The following is a 22,736-nucleotide window of genomic DNA, read 5'->3' as shown; positions in this document are numbered from 1 at the left end:
GTAAAATTTACCGAGTTCTAAAACAAATGGACATCTGTCCAAGAAAATAGTAAAATAAACGAGCTTTAGAATACGTTGTCGTATTAACTTTCTATCAAACAAAATAAAATAGCACAGAAACACTAAGCTCGATAAAACCATATATACATATAATCTATCAAATACCATTCTGAAGCCTTTCAGAAATAGCATTCATTGACAAATAGCTCAGCATTCTGGAGCATAGCAGATTGTAACATTTACATGTCAACAGCAGAATGACATTGGGCAACAAACAAAATAATTAAACCGAGGCTCGCAACAAGTTGCTTTATTTTGACGAGAATCATGAGATGAGGCTGTTCAAAAAAAAGAGAAGAGAATCATGAGATGAGGGATATGTACTAGAGTTGAGAACCCAATCAGGGTGAGGAATTGCGAGTCGAGCACACCAGCATCAACAAATTACTTGGTCTACTTTACAGCAAATTGGCAGCTTCAATCTGACTGAGACTGATACAGAACAAAAACGAAAGAAAAAAACAAATGTGGGTCAGATTATAAACGTGCGATCTGAAGATTAAGTCATTGAATGGACAGCAGATCTACCACCGAAACAAGAATAAATGATAATCAACTAAAGGGCATAATAATGAACAATCCAGAGCAAGAAAGGCACATGAAATACTTCATCTCCAGTGATATGATGCATTTGCAAATCAATTCAGGAGTGCGAAAATGGAACCAAATTGAGGTCAAGCAACTTCGTCCTTGCGTGTTTCTTTGTAATGTGAAAGCATTTAACACATTATGCCACACCAACAGCATAGGACAATCCATAACCTCTCCATAAGAAATACCATTCGATATGAAAATCAGGCATTTTGATAACAAAGTTATACGTTGAAGAACTAAGAAAGATCTCCACATATTGCGACTTACCTTATGTGCTGGAGCTTCCAAGATCGAAGTCCATGGTGTAATCATATTCTATGGTGGGAATAACAGAGGCCACAAATTTCAAGAATAAGAAAAGGTACCTATGAAAAGTCAACACTCGAAATTAAAACTCAGAAAAAGGAAAAGTAAATGAGAAGTTTAAACTGAAAGCCATATAGTGACTCAGTCATCTACAGCCACACCTAACTATGTACACTGCTTACCCTGATTTTAAGCAGCAGCTAAAAAAAACTAAAACAAAAGTGCCTGAAAGTGATTTGAGAAAGAAAATTACTTGTCAACTTCTGGCTCAACTCCCCGTGACATTAGAACATCAATAATTTTCTTCATAACAGCTCCATGTCGACAAGGATGCACAGATGCATGTTTCCCAGGCAAGTGTGGGTGGTCTTCAATAGTAACCTGAGTTTCAACAATGCTTAGAACAAATGATACTTCATCCACATTCTCTTGGAAATGAGTAAGAAGCACAGGGAATCACAGAAATCAAGAAAAATAGTTCTTTGGGGCAAGTCTGAAGTTGATGAAGGAAAAGCATGTGAAACAACAGGTCAACATCAACTTCACCTAGACAGGAAGGGAACATACGACATAATTTCTAGACTAGTCTCATTCTGATTACTCACGAGATCAAAAAAAGATCAAACTTTTGCATCCTTTCAAGCGGTTAACAGAAAGATGAAGCAGTTGTAACTCCAGGGTGAAACCACATTATCATCTCAGAAATGATGACAAAAATTCACACAGACAAGATGACTAGAACAAGACTCAATTTAACAGCAGAAGATCACTACTGAGCTTGGGAGACAACGCAAAGCAAAGCAACCGAGCCTTAATCCCAGGGTTTGGCTACATGAATCTGTTTTTTCCATTGAGCTCTATCAAGAGCATTGTGTTCATAATTTAATCATTCTTTAACCGAAAGATGCTCCTGCTGCACAAAGAACAAAATCCTAAAGATTTATGATTGACACAAGGAAGTTATAGATGTGGAAAACAATTGGGACTAGGGAGTCAAAATTTAATAGGGGAAAAAAATAACACTGAAGAGCTGAGCCTTACGATGTCCCACAGAACCCAATTCTTAAAATGCTCGCGTGAGACAAGAGTCATAGTCCAACCTTTTGAATGCTCCTCTGACAAATCCTAAAGTACCCATTGAGATACCCCAAACATTGGTCACCGTGGGTTCGCCTATAGTAGACTGGATAAAAACTTCATCAGCACCGGAAAGTAAGACCTCAAATGTTAGATCACCCTCTAGACCTTCTTATCAAGGGACAAAATTGATCGTACGTTACAAAAAGAACCCCCGTAGAGTACATGGCACACAAAAAAGTTAGCATCTATTCTTGTATATAATTGACTAAATTGAGAGCACAAGTTGGTGTCTCCTTTTTATGAAGCCCCATCACAAAAGTGATTTCCAATATTGTCCTAATCAAAACCCAAATTTTACATGCAATTTTACTATAGCATGAATTAACCTTGGAGTGAAATAGTAAAATCATTCAAACTCAACCACGCACTCCACACCCAAAAAAAAACTACCCACTCCCCAAATATTTTCACTTGCATATGCACACACGGGAGGGTGTGCCCCCAACCGCTAGTATCATATAATTCCTCACTAAAGCAACTATGAAGGAGTTTCAATTTTCATCTTACTGTTTTCCGAGCATGATCTTGGCTAACATCTTCAAGTACAAGCTCTGGTTGCAAAAGCATCCTTGACTGCACAGAAAATCAATAAGCATGCTCACCAATAAGATATGGTCATATGGATAATAAGTTAATTACTTCAGTGACTATGAATTAACGAAGGCTGAACAAATGGTGATGACTGATATAAATATAGTTTTCACGTAGCAAACCATTTCAGGATTTGCCGGAGCAGCCCTACTAAGTACAATTCTATGCAGCCCTAAAAGTTCTCATTTCTCCCTATTCCAAAAGTGGAAGATTTTAAATATCAAAGACTAACACCTTGAGGCACAAGAATGGATTGAATCCCTGATGCCTAACCACCGTCTTTTCTCTGTTCAATATGCTTACCCTAAGCAACAAAAGACCTAAATTCCTCCATTTAGCGTTTCGCATGATCAATGAAGGAAAGGTAAGTTATTGTGACCAACCTCATCATATCCAGTAAGCCATACACGGGGAGTTTGATAGTATTTGTCATACCTGAAATGAAAGTTAAATGTCAAAATACCATTGTCACAACCACAAAGGGAGCACTGGACGTCAAATGATGCGCAATCACGAACAAGTATTACAATCAAGAGGACCTTTATGATTAACTTACGTGATGCTGACATCATATGTTCGGGTTCTTAGGATATTATCATCATCAGGCTCCTGAGCCACAAGATATGTAGATTGAAGTGTTGCCTGCATTACAAGTTATGCTTAATAAATGACAACAACAAAGCTTCAACCAGAATAGTAGAATGTTTCCATCAAAATGTGTTTTTTACTGCCTCAAAACCAATACAATCATGCTAAATCAACTCCAACGGTCTAACCCCTTCCCCTCCCTCTTGACCTTCATTTACAACTAAATACCAAACCCACCATTTTGGACCTCAAATCGCCTTATTCATTAAAAACCAGCAAGCTGCATGACACCTGATTGAATCTCATTTTCAGTCAATGAAAAGACCACTAAAAGCCTTTACCTACCTTATCGAATCTTAACCTAGAGACTTTGAGCAGCCCAAACCCACCACAATGCCAATTATAGGCAATTAGGAAGCCTTAAGGCACATTCCCTACAGTTGTTGACATCAGTCGAATTTTTCCTTCAACCTACTCCATATAGAACACCCATATTTCCTACTTTGAAATCCCTCTAGAAAGGCTACTCCTCCCTCTCAGGTTCGTCAATCCTCTCAAGTTATTATCCCATTGAAGGATCTTGCTCTTAGCTTATGAAATTGGATTAAATAAACTAACTTTTAGCCCACCTAGCTCCATCCAGTAATCATTTTCAGACAAAACATATTACCATTCTAAAACGTCCAACCATCAACTTACAGGGTCTGTTTCAATAAGGTTGTCAGGTTCCTCGTATTCTGCCATGTCTGGTATGTCTTCTTCCTCCTCACCCCCAAAGTGTGAAGCAATAGATTGAATAGTGTTTTTCTTGCTGATCTCCAAAGTTTCCATTGAAGGCAAGTTTTCTTCCTCTTCGTGTTTGTTATCTAAGCAGTACATAGCGTAATGTCAAAATGAGTGAAAATCAATTTCAGATTAACAGGCTGCAACATAAGTTACACAACTTACCTTTCGGATTTCCATGAGTTGCCAGCCAACCATCATTGTCCTCATTATCCAGAAGAACTTCACCTCCAGCAGCTTCATATTCTTCCTCTACTGATGCAGCTCTACGTAGACAAGGAACTGTGAAAAGGATTTCAGTTGCCATGAGTTAATTTAGATAAGTGGAAAGAAAATGCATAAATTGCTATAAAAGGACAGTTGCATTTTAAGGGAACAGAAATTAAGCTCTTTTATGACATGCTTTATTCATTATGCAGTCACTATCTTTTTCTTTTTTTTGGTAAGCTGCAGTCACTATCTTTTGTTAGTTATGAAGTTTTGTAGTAGATATGAGACAAAACAGGCTAATACTACCACACAAGAGGAACAACACATGACTTCCTGAACAAACTGAGACCATAGCAAAAGATAAAGTCTTGTACCATTCCTCGTGATCAAAAATTGCTTTCCAGGGGGTAAATATGACTTCCTCTTGGTTGGCTCACCTGATTCCCTATACATAAGTTGCAAGATATAAGGCAGGGATAGAAAGCCAAAAATTGACAAAGAGCTCTAGCTATTGCAGGTAACAAAAACAACTATGGCCTTAATGTACACTTAGGTGGTCAAAGAAACGAAAGGAGATAAACCCAATGTTTGATCTATATTTCAATGAATGAATGTCATCAGCCACAGTTTTTTTTTTAACATTGCTGTATGCATCCTATAACTTCTGAAGTTGTTAATTATTGATTTGTCTTGTAACATCAAACCCACCTCACCAAAAGAAACGGGTTTGTTAGACAAGGACAAGACCCAAGAAAAGCGAAACCATGATCACTGATGAAAGTTGCAATAAGCAAACTCTATGAAAGACTCCAAAACTAAGGTCAAGGAATGAGTCCTGTGTTTCATGAGACAAGGCTTTGACAACTACATAGCTTCTTCTTTTTCTTTTTCTTTTTCTGACAAGTAAATAAAACATAGCCATATGCACCTCGTCAATTCTCAAACGCATAATTTATTGCTTGGGCTAGTAACATCCACCTCAGCCCCAGACCCTAGAGTCACCCCCATATATCATCCCCCGAAGTCCGAAGATCTTATGTTGATTCAAATTTTTTGAAAGACCTAAAGTGCACTCATTGGTCTAACTCTTCGAGTCAACTGTGGCAGCTACAAAATGTGTAAATAAAGAGCAATAAATCATGATCCTGAATCCTGAAACCAATGACACTTTTTCTTCCCTTAGTGCCAATAAAACAATTCCTTTTATTAACTCGCATACCAATTTGATTAGGGACGTCAACCACGCAGCAAGCCAGATGAGAATATCAATTTTCCCAAGACATGACCCAAAGTATTAAAGCATTAACAAAATCAATCAAATAGTGATTTGCGAATTGGGTGAACTTTTGTTGCTTTTGAACAGGCTGTGTTCGAGATTGGAATTAACTCAGCTGAAAATAAGACTACAGGGCAAGAACAGCTTAAGGCTTTACACCTTCAAAGCAACTTCTTCTTCTTCTTCTTTTTGTAGCTTTCAACAAGTGCAGATACAAGAACTTCACGGACAACTCTGAACATTTACTGGACCACTAAACTCTAAACCAAACCCAAACAACTATCTAAAACCCACATTCTCCCCAAGATTAAGGTATGAAACTGCAACTTGTTTACATTCCAACTCTTTGCAGAAAACTTTAAAAATATTCATTAATCGAGCTCACACTCAACAAGATATTGTCATTCACACTACTTGCAAAAAATACCACGTAGCCTGCATATGCTCAAAAAGATCAAATTCACAGATTTTAGGCTAAATAACTGTAACAAAAGTTACAAATTATAACTTCCACTAAGCCAGATTTTGAAGAAGATCAATAACTCGGAAAAATTCAAACTTTAAACTAGACCTTTAAGAAACTTCAAATTACTAACTAAGCCTCCATGTTCTCTCCAAAATCAAGGGATGTTCTCTCCAAAATCACGGGTTGAACTTGCAAATATTAGGTTAGTTCGTTTCTTTCTACAGAAAATTAATGAATAAACGAATGAATTCAATGGAGCACAATCCAATTCACAGAATAAGTAGGAAAAATTCAACTTTCAAAACTGTAAATTTGACTTATATCGTGATCCGCACGACTTTCAAAATATCACACGTAGCCTGCATATGCACAAAAATATCAATTTCACAGACTTTAGGGTAAAAACCTGCAAAAAAGCTTGCAAATTTTCACCAAGGCAGATTTCAAAGAAGCTCAATAACATGGAAAAATCCGTAATTTAGACCGGACCTTTAACAAATTCCAAATTATTAACTACATATCCATGTTCTCCAAAATCTAGGGTTGAATTTGAAAATATCTATTCTATCTATAACGGGAGAGCACAAGTTGGTGTGGACAAAGTTCTGAGGCTGGCTCAGACTTTCACTATGTCCAAATTGCCCTTTTAATTGTCACAAAATTACCCTTGCTACACATGTTCCCCACACCAATTGCCTTTGTAACTGCCTAGAGGATGATGAAGATGAAACTGCCATACACTAAAACTACAGAACACCAGTCTCTCTCTCTCTCTCTCTCTCTCTCTCTCTCTCTCTCAAGGTGCGTCCTTAGTGCTCTTTGTCCCTCTTCTTGAACTGCCCAGTCCTCTCTTTTTTGAACTGCCCTGCCATCTCTTTCTCTGTACGTATTTTTTGCTGAACTGAATTTGTGCAGCAAAGTAAAAAATTGCATCATTGAAGGTTGGTCTTTTCTCTTCTCGAGTTTTCTTTGTAGCTTATTTCGTATCCTCATGCAGGAAATTAAATGGATAAACCACTCAATTTAATGAAACACAATCCAATTCACAGAGTAAAGTTTCACTAAGCCTAAGCCGGATTTCAATACGTTGTAAAAATTGGAAATTTAGGCGAGACATGTAAGAAATTCGAAATTACTGACTAAGCATCCACGTTCTCTCTAAGACCTAGGGTTGAACAAGCAAATATCAGCATATTTCATTACTTTGTGCACAAAAATAAATGAATAAACGAACGAATTACGGGGAACACAATACAATTGGCAGAATAAATGCAGCGAGTGAAAGCTTACCAAGACCAGGTAGGGCATTTGGAGACGAGATTATCGCCAGCGAGGACGAATTCGGTGATGCTAAGGACGCCTTTCTCTTTGAAGGCGGAGACGGTGCGTGGATTCGTGATCCTCTCGACGGTTCCTTTGAAGGCTTCGTGAAGCTTCTGAGACAGAACCATGGCGTGCTGTATTGATGTGACGAAGAAGGTAAGGAGAGGTAAGAGAGCTGGGACTGAAATTGGAGTCAATTCGTGATTGGAGTGGAAACCCTGGATGGATCTCACGGGTAATGATTGAGCTGTGAAAGGGTTTTTGTTTCCGTGTTCAACTGGTAATCTCTGTCAGTAGTAATTTATATGAAGTGCCTTCGGAGAAACAGGAAGAGGAGAGAGAGAGAAAGAGAGATTTACTTCTTGTAAATCTTTGTTTAGGTTTTTACCCTTGGTTTTTACCCAATCTCGAATCAGAAAAATATTTATATAAGAATGTGCATGAAAGGTAAACTTTTTTTTTGGGGGGGGGGGAATGGGGCCAGAGCTAATCCTCCAAAATAGTCTGTGCTTGCGCTCTTAGTTTTCGCTCTGAGCTCGTTCTCTGAATCCTCACACTCAATGGTTTGAAAGATTTTTGAAAGACATTTTTACACTCGTGTTCCCGCAACCACCCGTGCATTATCTGACTTAGGGCCAGAGTCACACATGCACAATGTCTTCTTGCTCCCTAGTCCTGGACCCTGGTGGAATAAGGAATAATCCTTACTATTCATGGGCTGAAAGAAACAGTACTGTCTTCCAAAGTTAGCCCAAGAAGGCAAATAAATTGTTTTGGGCCAGAATCCTGTGAGCAATGGATCGAAAGTGAACCCATCATGGCAAATAACTTGTTCTGGGCCATGGTCCTCCCAAAAGTTTATTTATTTATTTTTTTTAAATTTATAATTTTGCCAACGAAATAATTTCATTACTGAATTATTAGACAGATAAGAATCAGACGTTACAAGCATCAACTATCAAAGGACTTAACAATAGGAATGGAGGGCTAGCTTCCCAAGTATAGCTACCAATTTGAGAAACGCTAAATCTATTCACTGAATGGCCCACACGATTATAGTCCTCCCAAATGTTTACAGACAACAAATTTTCACTGAAAATCTTGCGGAGAAATAACAAATATTACTGTTAAGTTTGGATTGTCTCAATTTATCTTTTTAATAAATTTAATTTAATTTAGCAATTCTTTAGTTTTTATTTATTCGGATCATCTTGACTAGAGAAATTTAAAAAAAGAAGTTGAACTTAACTTGTTGATCCATACGAGAAGGAGAGAAAATTTATCATCATCGGGCTCGAGCTAATATCAGGGGCGACTTCTCAAACTCTACCGAAACGGATGCGATATGTGAAATCTAGCATGTTCACACGCATGCAGTGGAATTTTGCAGATATTGAAATATAGGGCATAACAAACAACACTTTGAGAGGCACCCTCTCAATTCCTTATGGAGAAGAGATTACAAAAGTAACAACTAGGACCACAGTTGTTGCGCATAGACAACAACATACCACCTCATATATATTTGTAAGAACGGCGAACACAGAGAACTTATTAAACTTTGAAATCATGATCGTTACAAAGACTACAAGGACAGAAAGCATGCCGCCGGCACCACAACGGGAAGGAAGGACTTCATAAATTCTCGACTGCACATTTACTTGTAGTTGTCGTAACAACATATTCAGGCTTCCGACATGTAATGATAGCAAACTTTATCAGCCCCATCTTGTATCCGCGGATCATCAATGGCATCACCAATGCCCCTCTTATGGTTTTCCATCCTGATCAAGTTCATCAAAGGCAAAAACCCCCCAACAAAAGGGGGAAAAAATTGTCTCAAAAGGTTTACCAAAACATAAACAGAAATGCTCCATATAAATGCCAGTGAATTACATTAGCCCTACCACTTCGTAGCAAAGATGTGATGCCCTTCCATGTCAATGCTGACCTTATCACTGCAGGCCAAAATGGGGCAACATTCTTCGACCAATCTGCTGTCTTTATATCCTGACAAAAGAAATCCGGCACAAATTCATCGTGTCATACATGTGTGCACGCGCGCGTGCAGCCATTCCAATCAATAGCCAAGCAATAACGAAATCAGAAAATGATTTTTGTCGTCTTATTCGTATTCACAGCAAGTAGGTAATATAGAAAACAACATATATGTATAAGTCGTACTTGAAAATGTTTGATCCTTAGTAAATGAGACGGTGAATTGAGTAAGTCGTCACCTGGAGAGAGAGAGATTCAAGTATTTTCACATAATCAGCCGCAGAACACCAGGCCGGGAGATAATAAGCATCACAAATCTTCTGCAACAGAGCTTTCTCCTCCGGTCTCAGAGATTCCTCAGAAGGGGAGAGGTCCCTATGGCACCATGTTACTATTATGATCGTGCCTCCCGGTGCTGCTACTCGAGCCAACTCATTTACAAACTAATAGGTTCAATAGCAATAGAATATAAACGTGAGACAACCAAAACAAATACTACCATAAAAGCAGGAAGGAACGAAAAGAACACGAAACTAGGTTTGACGACATAGGAGCAAGAGAGATCTAACCTTTGCTTTGTGAGGCATGTGTTCACCACTTTCCATGGACCATACCAGATCAAATTGTGCATCAGGAAATGGCTGATTTAAAGCATCTGCGACTTGGAACGAAACCTGCCAACCGTTCACCTTACAAAATTATTCACAACACTCCTCGTCTAAAGCTCGGGTAAAGAAAATCAAAACAGGGAAGTACTTTAGCAAGGGTTCCATAATACACGACTTGTGATTTATTTTTCTTACATGTGATGGAAGTTCCATCTTTTGCGATACCTCGACCTCTAGAGGTGTCGGTACTTCATAGGCTTTCTTCTCCTATATTTAAAGGGTGAGTTTGGCCTAATTTTTTTGGGACTTTTTGGTAAGTTCGTTTTGGTTGTTTTCTTTAAATCTTGGCCAAAATTTTCACATCATATTTTTCGTCTTGACGAGAGGAATAAAAAAAGTTAAAAAACATAGACCGAACTTTAAAAAAATCTATATAAGACGACGAAAAAGAAAAGACATTTACAAGCGATGCATCCACCGAAAGTTTCAAATAATAGAAGAGTAAGTCTACAGTTACCGATCGGGAAATCCCGATCGGAATCCCGACGCCCCGCCGGGCACGCTCCGGCCACCGGACAACCGATCCGATCCGTCCAATAATTCTAAAAAAAAAAACCGAGTGGGCTTTCGCGAGAATAAACGGCATCCAACGTGTGTAAATGGCCGATCCAAGCACTCCATTTTTGTGTTTGGATCGGCCAAAAACGGAGTGTTTGGATCGGCCAAAAAATGGAATGCTTGGATCGGCTACTTACACACATTGGATGCCATTTATTCTCGCGTAAGCCCACTCGGTTTTTTTTTTTAGAATTATTGGACGGATCGGATCGGCTATCCGGTGGCCGGAGAGTGCCCGATCGGGAATTCCCGATCGATAACTGTAGACTTTATGATAATAGAAGGCTGAAAAAATGGAAATTGAACCACAAAGCTCAAACACACACCTTGTCGGCTAGTCCTTGGGCAGCAGCAAGAGCATTAGCCCTCTGGGCTTGAACGGGGCTCAGGGTGATGCCTTGGCATTGAGCCTCATATTTTCTTGCTATGTATCTAGAACTGCCTCCAATTCCACACCCAACATCGACAACATTCTTAGGTGTCTTCACTGGATCCTCTGCAAATCAATTCATTGTTCATACTTTGTTGAACTCTAAAGGACAAAAAAAAGAAGCAGCAGCCAATTAGCTTATTTTAGCCAGAAAGGCCCTTATCATGGTGGGGGAAGCCCCCCCTAGCCTAGGGAGTTCCCAATTTTCCCTCTCTCTCTCTCTCTGTCACACACACTTTACACAACAGCACAAACATATACGAAATACAAAGCTCTATCATCCACACAACCTCACCTACTGTGCCAACTCCTCTCTTCAATTCCAGATCTAAAACCACATGGTATGGCCGTCCCTCTTCAATCTCATCTTCTCTCTTGTCTCTCACAAGCCCACACAATTGAGCCACACCAATAATCAAGATTATATTCACAACAGAAAGCATGTCAAAAAGCTAGACTATATTCTTTTCTTTTTTGAACATCAAAAAAGAATTAATCTTTGAATAAAGAATACAAGGATTGAAGGGACACAAAGTAAGACGGCATCACAACGAGAAATTCCGACAAAGTTGGCAGTTGGCGTCCAAGCGGCCAAGCCCCTTGAAAATCATATGACATCCCAGACCCGAAGAGAAAACAAGGAAAAAACAAAGCATTGTTTGCAAGAAGTCAACCCAAAAACAAAGGTAGCCTGCATTCACAGAGGGATAGGAGAGAAAAACACGCACGCGTGCACAGGGAGAGAGAGAGAGAGAGAGAGAGAGAGGGATAAGAACTAGTCACCTGGAACAGCGGCGAATCGGAGAGTCTCTTCAATCATTCGAATCTGAGCGGATCGGTGGTCGGAGAGCAGGGAGAGGGCGTCATCTTTGTCTTTCTTGTTATTGTAGTTCGGATCGTAGAAGCCGTGGTGCATGTGGTCACCCCATATCTCCTCCCAAACCCCAGAAGACTCGTCGTACAACTCCGCTATCCCTTTCTGAAGCTTTTCCACCTCCTCTGTCGTCGCCGCCGCTGTAGTGGTGGTGGCGGCTGTCGCTGAAGACTTGGAACGGGCTCCCGACGGTGGCGGTGGCTGGGCAACTCCGCACGTGCTGCACAAAGCATTCATTTTTTCTTGAACCAATGCTGATGATCCCTGACTTATTGGCAAAATGTTACCAAAAATGTTACTGCCTGCTGGACACTGATACGGGGAGGAGTTTTTCTTCTTTTGGTTGGCTTTTGTTGAGTGTTACAGGGATGGTCATCTCTGCCGATTCGTCCGTATCCGATTCGTTATCCGTCCCGAATGGATCGGATTTTTCGGATATTGGGACGGATTCAAATTTATTTTTCAAAAAAAATTCGGAGATCGGATCGGATTCGGAGGTAAATCTGCCTCCGATCCGATCCGCCCCCGATCCAATCCGTCCCGAATCCGATATCCGATTCACCTCCGAATATCCGACTATATAAATACCTCTTATTTTTATTTTTTTGGTTAGTCAACAGTCAATCTCCTACCCAATTGACTTCACTTCACACAACCCTCATCGCCCATGACTTCTCCCCCTTCTCTCTCTCCTCCCAACCCGCCTCCCTCTCTCTAAAAAAAAAACCCTCCGGCAACGAAGAGATGCAGCAATCTCCCCTCAGGAACGCAGCAGCGAAACTACCTCTCCATGTTACTTTTTTTTTTTTTCAATCTGAGTGTTTTTTTTATCGAGTTCTAATCTGTTTTTTTTTTTTTCAATTTCGGATTCGGATATCCGTTCCCCGTTCGGATCGGGGATGGAGGACAAAAATATAATCCGTTCGGAGTTCGGGGCGGATTCGGAGGGCGGGTGAAGGGTTCGGATTCGGAGGCGGATATTGTGATTCGGATATTGCAATATCCGCCTCCGATCCGCCCCGTTGCCATCCCTAAGTGTTACAATGTGCACAATTCTTGACCACGTTTTCGAACACAGTTGTGTCCGGAGCCGTTTGATGCATATGAGTTACGTGCATCGAACGACTCCGGCCACAATTGTGTTTGAAGTTGTGTATGTTAACTTAGGCTTTGCTTGAAACTTGGGGAAAATGATAAAAAAATACAAAGAATTCAAGTTTTGCAAATAATAAAATTTTCCTCATATTTTATTTTCTCTTATTTTCTTTAAGTTTCAAACAAAGCATGAGTGTTTTACTCCCTCTTTCTCCATTAGTGCAAAAAATACGGAATATTCCATGATCGTCTCGTTTTAAACAGTAGAAGCGGACTGTGTTACGGTCACGAAACGACAAAAGCGGTGTTGCGATAATGCAAGTATTGAATGATGCGCAGCAAGTGCAGCAATTGTGAATTTTTTTTAAATTATATTATTTTCCGACACAAGAGCACCTGAATCAGTCGTAGCGATCACGTAGCCATCCCCACTAGGACTCCAGTCCAGGCACAGGAACGAGCGAAATTATTAGTAACTTGCGTACGTCAACCCCTCGGTCCATGTTGTGTGTCGGTCGATTACTCCAAGCATATATAAAGATATCTACAGTCATCTTCCGCCCTTTGTTTTCTTGGCTTTTGCCTAAGGTGTTGAGGAACCGTTCCAATTTTTTAAAATTTTTTTTTTTGAAAAAGAAAGTAATTTTAAACTCAAATATAACGAAAATAAAAAATAATTTTTCAATTTTTTTTGCACCTTTTAAAATATCTCAATGAAATCTATCAAACAATATCTATATTGATAGAAAAATTATTTGCGTAAATGTATGATTTTTGAACTTGAAATTGCCTTCTTTTTCAAAAAATTCTTTTTCTGGGAAAGTAGAACGGCTTCTGATTGGCATCGGAATCTATCTTGTCAAACTTTTGAACCGGACAAGATAGTCCAAATTTGAATCACTCTGATATAATTAATGGTTTAGATTCGTTCAAAAATTCTTACAGATAAAAGAATTTGAACAAATATGAATTATATATTAATTGCAGCAATGAACAATTTAGATTTGGACTGTCCTATCTAGTCCAAATCAAAGATCGGAGAGGGATCCGAATCCGTGTTTGATTACTAACTTTTTCTTTTTTTGGGGTGAAATATGAACCTTTGCTTTGCCTCTCCATTTACGTTTTTACTTGTCTTCTATCTCTATCTATCTCAATCTATATAAAAAGGTGGAGTGGAGTGGAGTGGAGGCAGCGGATTTGTCCGATCAATTACCCATTTTTGGAGACTTCGTCAGCAGCCAATGACCCGAATTTGCTACGAAGGCGTGAAAATCTAACGTAAATTTCTACATGAAAGCAACACCAGTTGGACCGAAAACGAAAGCAACAGTACTGGTTTAGTCATTTTTGAATGGTTTTGCGTGATAAGCCGAAATCAATAATAACACTTTTCAAATTAATGACACTCCTGTTAGAAAATACTCTACTAATCAGCTTCAACACGCTTCTTCAATTCCTTGGCGGCTGCCATGTTTCCGGTGGTGATTCGAGGAAAAAACGCAAACGCTTTTATCATGTTGTTCGCATAACAAATTAACAGGTTTTAGCATTTTAGTTTGTTGTTCACACGAACTTCTTTTGTTACGGTAACTCTGCTCATAAACCCATCTACAACTTATTCACTATCTGAAACACCTAACAACTTGATTGCTTAAAAAAAAATTCACATCTTACTCACTATCGAAAACACCACCAAAAAGAGAGTATTCAATTGGACACCCAAGATATTAGTAGTAGTATTTTACTATGAAGGTTTTTGTTTTGGCTCAAAATCTATTGGACCAACATGTGGCCTTCTAGCAGCTGATGAGGATTCAGAGGTGCAACTGTAAATCAGAACCTCAGGGCTTTCAAGACTCTTGGAATCGGGACCTTATCTTGTTGTATCCGTTGAAGCCATGGCCACGCTCCCTCATTTCCTCCTCTATATGTGATTTGTGAAATTTGGTTACATATAGACTATTAGACATAGTAAATCTGCTGAATCCGTACCCAATTTTAGAGAACCACGAAAATTTCTCGTGTTTTTGAGTGTTTCTGTTTGGTTCATTGATCCTAGCACAACATATTAGGTGCGTACATAATACAAATACCGAGATTTGAGCCATCAAATTGAATACCCTGTGACAACCACTGCTTAGTGCAGTTGGTCAGTCATTGTCTCTCTTTTGTGGAAGGTCTTGGGTTCGAGCCCCATAAAGGGCAGGCCCTTTAGGGGACCAGGGCTATGGATAGCTTCTGGTCTCCCTGTGCTAACTCTAACACCCCACTAACCCCCGCTGATGTATATCGCCGTGACAAAAAAAAATAAAATTGAACACCCTGTCTACGCATTAGAACACTCATCCAATAAACAAATTAGCTATAGCCCAGCCAACCGTTTTTGTTGGACCCAGCCCACACTTAACTTTAAGAAAAAGGTACTAAATTATTGGAATCATCACTCTAGTTTCATCCCTCTAATAATTGTAACGATTTTACCTTGAATTTTATAAGTTTGATGTTGACTTTTGAGGTATCAGCTGATAAAGATGCTCTTAATTAGCCACTCAATATTCTCATCACTATGGCTATGGATCGACATGGTTGTTCTTTAGGGTACCTCCAATGACATAACTAAAATCGAATATTAAATTTTTTCACATATTTTAATTATTCATTTAAAGAGTTGTTAAAATTAACAATGTAAAATCCAACAATGGTTATTTTTAGCAGAGAGCAATAGAAAGGGTAAAAAATACATGTCAGTGGGTGAGTCATTAATAGTGATGAGTGGAGAGAGAAAGAGAGTGTGTTGTCCCTACTAAATTTAGTTATCTAAAGAGAAAAAAGTTGTTAGTTTTGCTTATCAAAATGCCCAAATTTGATTATTGATTAACATGTTAAGTTTAATTATACTATTATAAGCCATATTTTGAACCAACGCTGCTTACTTAAAAAATATTTTAGTTTTGCTATGCCATTGGAGACACTCTTAGACCACTAAATAATTTCACCTCGCTCAAACGATCAAGATGACAGTGATTTTTATTAATTTATTACTATTATGGTAAGTGTATTTTCGTCTGATATGAATACCCTGTCTCTAATTGTGTGATAGAATCCCTTTCAAAAAGTTTAAAAGTCGCACAACACATCTATAACAACAATTGACAAAAAAAAATTACTAGTAACTAATACCATTGTCATATATCTAGGCCGTTGCATAAATGTTCCTAAACAAGAAGGGCCTCCCCTGCATTCTCCAATTTTGCCCTCACTTAGCTAGATGAGATCTTTCTTAATACATGCCGAACAAAAGTAATATCACTCCAAGATTGTAGAGTCCCACCATCAGAAGGGCAATATACCTAAAATAAAGGCACTCATAGCTAGTAGTAATATCGAAGGTCTAACCTCTCTAAATAAGTGACCAAAAAACTAAACTTAACTACATATGGAAAGTTTATCCACGGTTAGAGTCTTTTTGTGCAGGGGTGGGAGTAGCCAGAGCCAGCCAATTACCCACTCCCTTTGGCAAGCACGAGGGGGCAGACGGGGTGGAGGAGGAGGAGCATCCCCCGTGCTCCTGCTCATTGTAGCTCATCATATTACCACTCTTCGAAGCTTTGACACCGCTGCCACCATGCCCGACCACCTCTGTCGACGGACTCATGTCACCCTTAACTGCCGAGGGTAGCCCCTGCACGTAAGATTAATAAAATAACATCACTAATGGATCATAATTGACTTATCAAGACTCTATTCTAAATATTTTGTACTGCATTCGTGAAATAAACAATGTACTAGGACATTTTTTAAGGGTGACACTATACCAACTAACAAAATCAAGAAACTTTTTTAACTCACTCATCACAAGTATCAAATAAATGAAGTGGTTCATGTCTCAGATTTTGAAGCTAGCTCCACAATGCATGTCATATTAGTAAGTTTGAAATTTTGTATGAATTATTACGAGTTTGTATAGCATATGCTTCATTTTCTTGAAATATGTAAGCCAATTTGATGACTTTTTGCTTAGAAATGAGTAACCATGACTTACTATATGTATCTGTACAGTTTTATGTTAACCAAAAGTATAACATAAGCACCAAATTAACGAAGGAAAACTTGATCAGGTGGGATACTCACACGTGGCACTACAGCAGTGGTGTTGACAGTTTTACGTGAGGATCCCGGGGTCCCACAAAATCCATCTCCTCCAGGGTTGATGGGTAAGTCATTGAGGTTGATGTGAGTTTTGCTCTTCTTGTTGGTAGTAGTTGTGGTTGTGGTAGTAGAGAAATTGCTGTGATCACCCACGGCGGAGACAGTGACTGTAACTGCCCTTCTCTCCGCCAAGGGCTTGACCGGAGAAGCTGGGTGGCCGTTGTGGAGGTAGTGGTGGTAATAGGGGAGTTGAGGAGGCGCAGAGGCGGTGGAGGAGGAAACTGATGGTGGGGTGGGGACTACCATGAGATCTTCAACCTGGACCACAACCTGAGAGGACAATGGCCTGTTGTTGCCATTACTGTTGTTGTTTGGCCAAAGGAACGTCCCCTGGGGCTTGCAAATCCTGAACCCACTCTTTAGCCGTTGGATTTTTGCTGCTTTTTCCTTTGCTGCCGCTGCTGTGTTCTCCGCTTCTCTTGCTGTTGCTTTTGTCTTCAACTGATCACTTCCCACTTCCTTTTTCTCTACTGCCTGTGCTGCTCTTTCTTCTTCCCCTTGCTTTTTATCTTTTTCAGCACGACAATCCGTTGACCCCATTAATGCTGAGCCTGACCTTGTTTCCTGGTCCATCTTGGATTTTAGCCTACTTATCTCTTCCTGTAACAATACTACAAAATCAAAATGCCATGGCATTCATATAAAACCTACTAATGGCCTACACTAACCTAATAACCATCATTAATCAGAAACTAGATGCTTTAAATTGGTGCAATACACTATCACAGATTCACTGTCACAGAGATGCAATCAATAGTTGTGAGGTGTTGGTGTGTGCTTTCATGTTGGAACTGATTTACAAACAAAATTTCATACACAACAAACAACATCCTATATATCCAAGACAAACTAACCACAAACATAATGATTAACTATGAATCATTAATTAAGGACTAAGGCATATCAAATTAACTATTCTCACATCACATCATCAAGTAAATCTAGTAATCTACACTAGAACTTTATTTTCAAGTAATTTATAAATAAGCGAACTTGTAAGCTGACTCAGTTGGTTAGGTATTGGTTAAGTTCATCGAGGGTTTAATTCTTGCCACCACTAACCTACTAACTCTCTAGCATGTAGTGTATGAAATGAATTTCTTATCATCACAAAAAAAAAAAAAATAAACATTTTAAGCCATTTCTTTATTATGACTTGTACCAGTAAATATTTCAAAATGAAGCCAATAGAACCACAAACTGTTTCATCATTTTGCATAAAGATCTATGCAAAAAACCAATTTGGTTATATAGCATTGTATTAAAAAAATGTTGTACACATCATTTCTATGCAAAACATATCATTTCAATGCAAAACTATCCATTCATATATAAGCACACGTCTACCTAGAACTATTAATTTACTGAAGGCCACAAGATGAAACACAGAATTCATGACTGCTTGGAGGTTGGAAACCATAACCTAGGTGAACTGAAAGTTCCGAAAATAATAGCCAGGTGAAAGTGTACTTTTTGTTTACCTAGCATAATCCTTTAATGTATTAGCACACTTCTAGCAACTATTCGGCAGAGCCCAGAAAACAAAGTTCCAAACTAAATAGTAGTAATTTCAATGATTTGATACCTCGATTCTCCTCACGTATTCTGCCAAGGCTCTCAGTTGTTCCTGATACTTTTCCTATTAAGACAAGTACCAATCAATACTTTTAATGAATGATTCATTTATTCAAATTGCTTTTATTTACTACATACCAGTTTGGCCAGTGAACTATCAAGGTCAGAATTCAATGGAACGATTGAACTATCAAGATCCAACTTATGACTTATCTCGGAAGGGTTTGAAACCACAATTGCTTGACTTTCCTCATTTCGTTTCTGGGATAATAACTCCACCTCCCTGTTCATGCAATAAAGGTCAAATTCAAAACCCAAAAAAGACCAAAAGCACATTTTCCCATTTCAGTAATTAGATATCTTGTGATTCCTTACTTTCTTAATTTGGTCAATTCCTCCTCCACCTGTTTCTTGGAAACCATCTCCTCGGCCATAACCCTGTTTATTCAACCATTAGTGAAGAATCTTATCTAAACCCATTAAAAACAGACTAAACACTTATGCTAGAATATATTAGTACCTTTTTAGTTTGGAGGTCTCCCCCTTCAATTGCTTCAGTCCCTTAGCACAAACAGGGTCTTGGGTGGGGCAATCCCCCAGCTTCCACCCAGGTTGTGGGGTCCAATAAGGATCTTGAACCCCAGCTTCTTTCCTTATATCAACAAGGTCTGCACTCTCCAACCAAAACTCCATTGCTCCTTCTGCATTGTGCCGCCGCCGGAACCTCTCACCCCCTCCAGGCGCCACCTTCCCCGCCATGTGCTTGAGGAGGTGGTCCAGCAAACCCGTGTCCCCGATTCGCTTCCGAGCCTCCGCTCTAAGTTCCGGCCGGAGAATTGGGTTCCCATACACAGCACCCTTTGCCTTCATCACCTCCATTAGATTTTTCTCCGCTAAATTATACCTGAAGCGCAACAACGGATAATTAAGTCAACGAAATACAATAAAGCACAGACTAAATGAGATGGAAATTATAATATCTTAAGTTGTTTTCAATCTTCACCTCTCTTTAGACCACCTGTCCTGTGGGTTTTTTAGCGCAAATATTTGCTTACAACGATTCTTAGCCTTAGCCTTAGCCTTAGTCTTAGTCTTTGTATTCACATTCCTTTGAGTCTCACGTTTTGCTTTCTTTGCTATTCCAACAAGTCTTGAGCTATAACGTCGCTTTCTCTGTGCAGTTAGCTTGGTTTCTTCTGTCAAAGATTCTTCATCCTCTTCATCTTCTTCTTCCTCATCTTCTTCTTCTTCTTTGATTTTTTCCTCTTCTTCTTCGTCTCCTTCATCCATTTCTTCATCTCCTTCTCTTACAAAGCTCGAAGAAGACTGAGGGTTACTCTCTCTATGCCTTCCGATGAACTTAACCTGACGACGAACACCCCAACCCACCATTCCGTTTCCCTTCAGCTCAGAAAACAAATTCCCAGCCTTCTTCGAAACGACATCTCCTAACCCACGGAACGACGAGGTTGAGATAACAACCCAAAACTCCTGCGAGTGCTTTTTCTCTGCAAATTCCTGAGATGGGACCTTCCGATTCAGCATTTTCTCAGCCAGCTTTGTCCCCATCACGAATTTCTCGTCCAGCTCTGGGTACATCTCTCTGATGCCGTTTTTGAAGTAGCTTTGAAGCGACTGAAAGCTCGGAAATCTCACTGAGACGTTGGACTCGGTCTTCTCACTCACCTGAAAATCACCCCCAGATTTTTGAAACACAAAAAACAAAAAACTCCATAAATATACAAACGTACATATGTCTAGGTATTCTTCACTCACCAGAAAATCATCAAAAGATATTTCAAAAACCACAAACGTAAAAACCCATAAATATAAATATAAAAATAGAAATATGCATGTCTAGCTAGCTAGGTCTATAATTGTTGTGTTGATGAGTTTCTCACCATGGCGACTCGGATAGACCTGAGTTGAACTGGGGTTCTGGGTGGAAGCTTTTCATGATCAATCTCGTAAATGGAACCCACTTCAATCTGGTCTCGGGTTTCTGTGAGCGACCAAAGGAACAAATCAGCCATGTGTTCTTTTTTCTTGGGAAGAGATGCAGTGTTTGTTTATAACTTAGGGCTAAAGGTGTATACGAGGGATACAAGAAATAGATTGGAGATGAAAGGATAGGGACGAGGACAAAAAGAATGGGCTCTGTTACCGTTGCTGGTCTCGAGGCCACAGCTGGATGTGGGCAGTGGTTGTCTGGCCAAAGGTGGTGCTTGTGCGCCGTCGACGTCCTTGCCTTGTTCCTGCCTTTTTAAGTACATGATTCCCTGCAAAAGAAAAACAAGCAGAATTACAGCAACACACTCTCTCTAGAGAAATATGTTAGGGTAACCCAGATCGCATGTGACACGCGCACACTCTAATTCTATATGGGTAAAAGAGAGTACTACTCCAGTATATACAGTATCATGTATTTTGAAGATTTGATATTTGCTCCGTTCATGTGGTTTGTATATAATGATGATCAGATAGTCAGATGCAATTGTTTTGTCTCTTTACGACAACAGATCTAAAAAGCCGATTGTAAAGGTACACAGAGCGCATGGATTAATTGATGGGGTGTGCACCGTGCACCATCACCATGGGATTCGTTTGCTCTCACAGACTACTGAAGGCGCGTGGGGTCCTCACTCGACGTGCGTGTGCAAAACAAACGGAATGACCAACAGAAAATTAAAATGCCTGAAAATAACAGATTTTAGAGAGAGAGAGAGAGAGAGAGAGAGAGATTACATTGTCATGACTATCTCCTTGAATGGCATGTTTGGATCGTTTGCGATGATAAATATATTCCATGTTTAGCACCTACAAGTCAAAAAATCAAAGAGAAATTCAGATGTTAATCCGAAAAAAACTGAATTTAAGCAGGAGGAAAGTTGAACAATGAATCAGCGACATTTTTTTTTTAATCATGGAATCGGGGGCGTTGAACCGAAGGCTTAAGGGATAGTAAACAACTAGATGAGAAGAAAAAGAGGAATGGATAGAGCAGAAAAAAGGGGAAGATGGCAAACTGTAGGCGTTGTTTTAGGGTTACCAAAAAAGCTGTACATTTTTGTCTCAAGCTCTTCCCTCTGTAGTATGGAATTTAATATTGCGGCCACGAAACAAAAAGAGCCGAAGACAAATATAGCAATAAACCCAGACATGAACTGTGCATTCGTATATGCAGATTGCAGACTGGTGTGTGTGTGTGTGTGTGTGTGTGAGAGAGAGAGCGAGAGAGAGAGAGAGAGAGAGAGAGAGAGAGAGAGAGAGAGAGAGAGAGAGAGAGAGAGAGATGTAAAAGTTAACAATCAGAGATCACTGAAAAGTGGAGGAGTAGCAGATGTTTGGCAAAAGAAATGGGGAGATCAAAATAGAGAAATGAAATCGCAGAGCTCAAAAAGCAAATCAAAGACTGGTGCACACACATAATGTAGCTGCAAACTTTATAGCAAAATTACTAGCTGTCATCTGAAACCCTAGAAAGTCAGGCCGTTTTGTTTTACTGAAACAAAGCTGAGGAAATGCAAAACAATTGCACTGGAAACTTGAAAAAGAGACATTAATGGAGAACGAGGAAACCCTAACTTTTGTTGACCTAAATGGGTATGGGTAAATCATACACACATAATACATGCGTGTTCAAATATAGAAAAAACATTGCTCATGTCAGGAGTTTATATACCTTTTACGAGAAAGATCTTGCTCCATTGCTGAAGATTCGATCAACCAAGGTCAACCAGCTAGCTAATAAAGTAGTTTTTTTCCCTTTCTTAGACGGAAAAGGAGAGAAAATGGGAGAAAACGAAGGAAAATGGTGAGGAATTCAAGACCTTTCAGCTGGAAATGGAATCAAACAACAAAAAATAACTCCATCGATCTTTTTCTGGGAAATTTCTAGAGAGAGAGAGAGAGCGCGCGCTGAGGTTTGTTAGAAGTGGCAGCGGAGCTATACAAGCACGAAATGTATAGAGAGAGAGAGGGAGGGAGAG

General features: G+C 39.4%; 3 protein-coding genes across 6 annotated transcripts; all 3 read right to left on the bottom strand.

Moving 5' to 3' along the window:
* Positions 1-128: 128 nt before the first annotated feature.
* LOC131300027 (autophagy-related protein 3) lies at positions 129-7,691 on the bottom strand. Of its 4 annotated transcripts, none has more exons than XR_009190843.1 (11): positions 7,305-7,631; positions 4,647-4,717; positions 4,228-4,344; positions 3,979-4,145; positions 3,248-3,333; positions 3,075-3,126; positions 2,608-2,673; positions 1,214-1,341; positions 922-1,019; positions 432-492; positions 129-338 (listed from the first exon to the last, which is right to left on the bottom strand). XR_009190843.1 is itself a non-coding variant. In XM_058325656.1 (10 exons), the coding sequence occupies exons 1-9, from the start codon at positions 7,463-7,465 to the stop codon at positions 923-925; spliced, it is 945 nt and encodes a 314-aa protein (XP_058181639.1). In that variant the 5' UTR covers positions 7,466-7,691; the 3' UTR covers positions 129-486; position 922. The 4 variants fall into 4 exon arrangements, 2 of the variants coding, with proteins under 2 accessions (XP_058181639.1, XP_058181638.1); XR_009190844.1 differs by having other exon boundaries at positions 432-486; XM_058325656.1 differs by having other exon boundaries at positions 129-486; positions 7,305-7,691.
* A 1,054-nt stretch (positions 7,692-8,745) lies between these two features.
* Positions 8,746-12,204, bottom strand: LOC131300026 (gamma-tocopherol methyltransferase, chloroplastic-like). Its single transcript, XM_058325654.1, has 6 exons — positions 11,775-12,204; positions 10,888-11,057; positions 9,905-10,009; positions 9,575-9,778; positions 9,245-9,347; positions 8,746-9,121 (listed from the first exon to the last, which is right to left on the bottom strand). Exons 1-6 carry the CDS (start codon positions 12,100-12,102, stop codon positions 8,973-8,975), a joined length of 1,059 nt encoding a protein of 352 aa, XP_058181637.1. The 5' UTR covers positions 12,103-12,204; the 3' UTR covers positions 8,746-8,972.
* A 4,204-nt stretch (positions 12,205-16,408) lies between these two features.
* Positions 16,409-22,455, bottom strand: LOC131299873 (protein DYAD-like). Its single transcript, XM_058325445.1, has 11 exons — positions 22,430-22,455; positions 22,171-22,342; positions 21,493-21,564; positions 20,912-21,026; positions 20,649-20,749; positions 19,751-20,433; positions 19,268-19,651; positions 18,886-19,030; positions 18,758-18,811; positions 17,074-17,772; positions 16,409-16,645 (listed from the first exon to the last, which is right to left on the bottom strand). Exons 1-11 carry the CDS (start codon positions 22,453-22,455, stop codon positions 16,409-16,411), a joined length of 2,688 nt encoding a protein of 895 aa, XP_058181428.1.
* Positions 22,456-22,736: the final 281 nt, after the last annotated feature.

Source organism: Rhododendron vialii, chromosome 9a (genome assembly GCF_030253575.1).
Source record: "Rhododendron vialii isolate Sample 1 chromosome 9a, ASM3025357v1".
In the NCBI taxonomy this organism is placed as follows: domain Eukaryota; kingdom Viridiplantae; phylum Streptophyta; class Magnoliopsida; order Ericales; family Ericaceae; genus Rhododendron; species Rhododendron vialii.
This window is presented reverse-complemented; position numbering and strand designations above follow the sequence as displayed.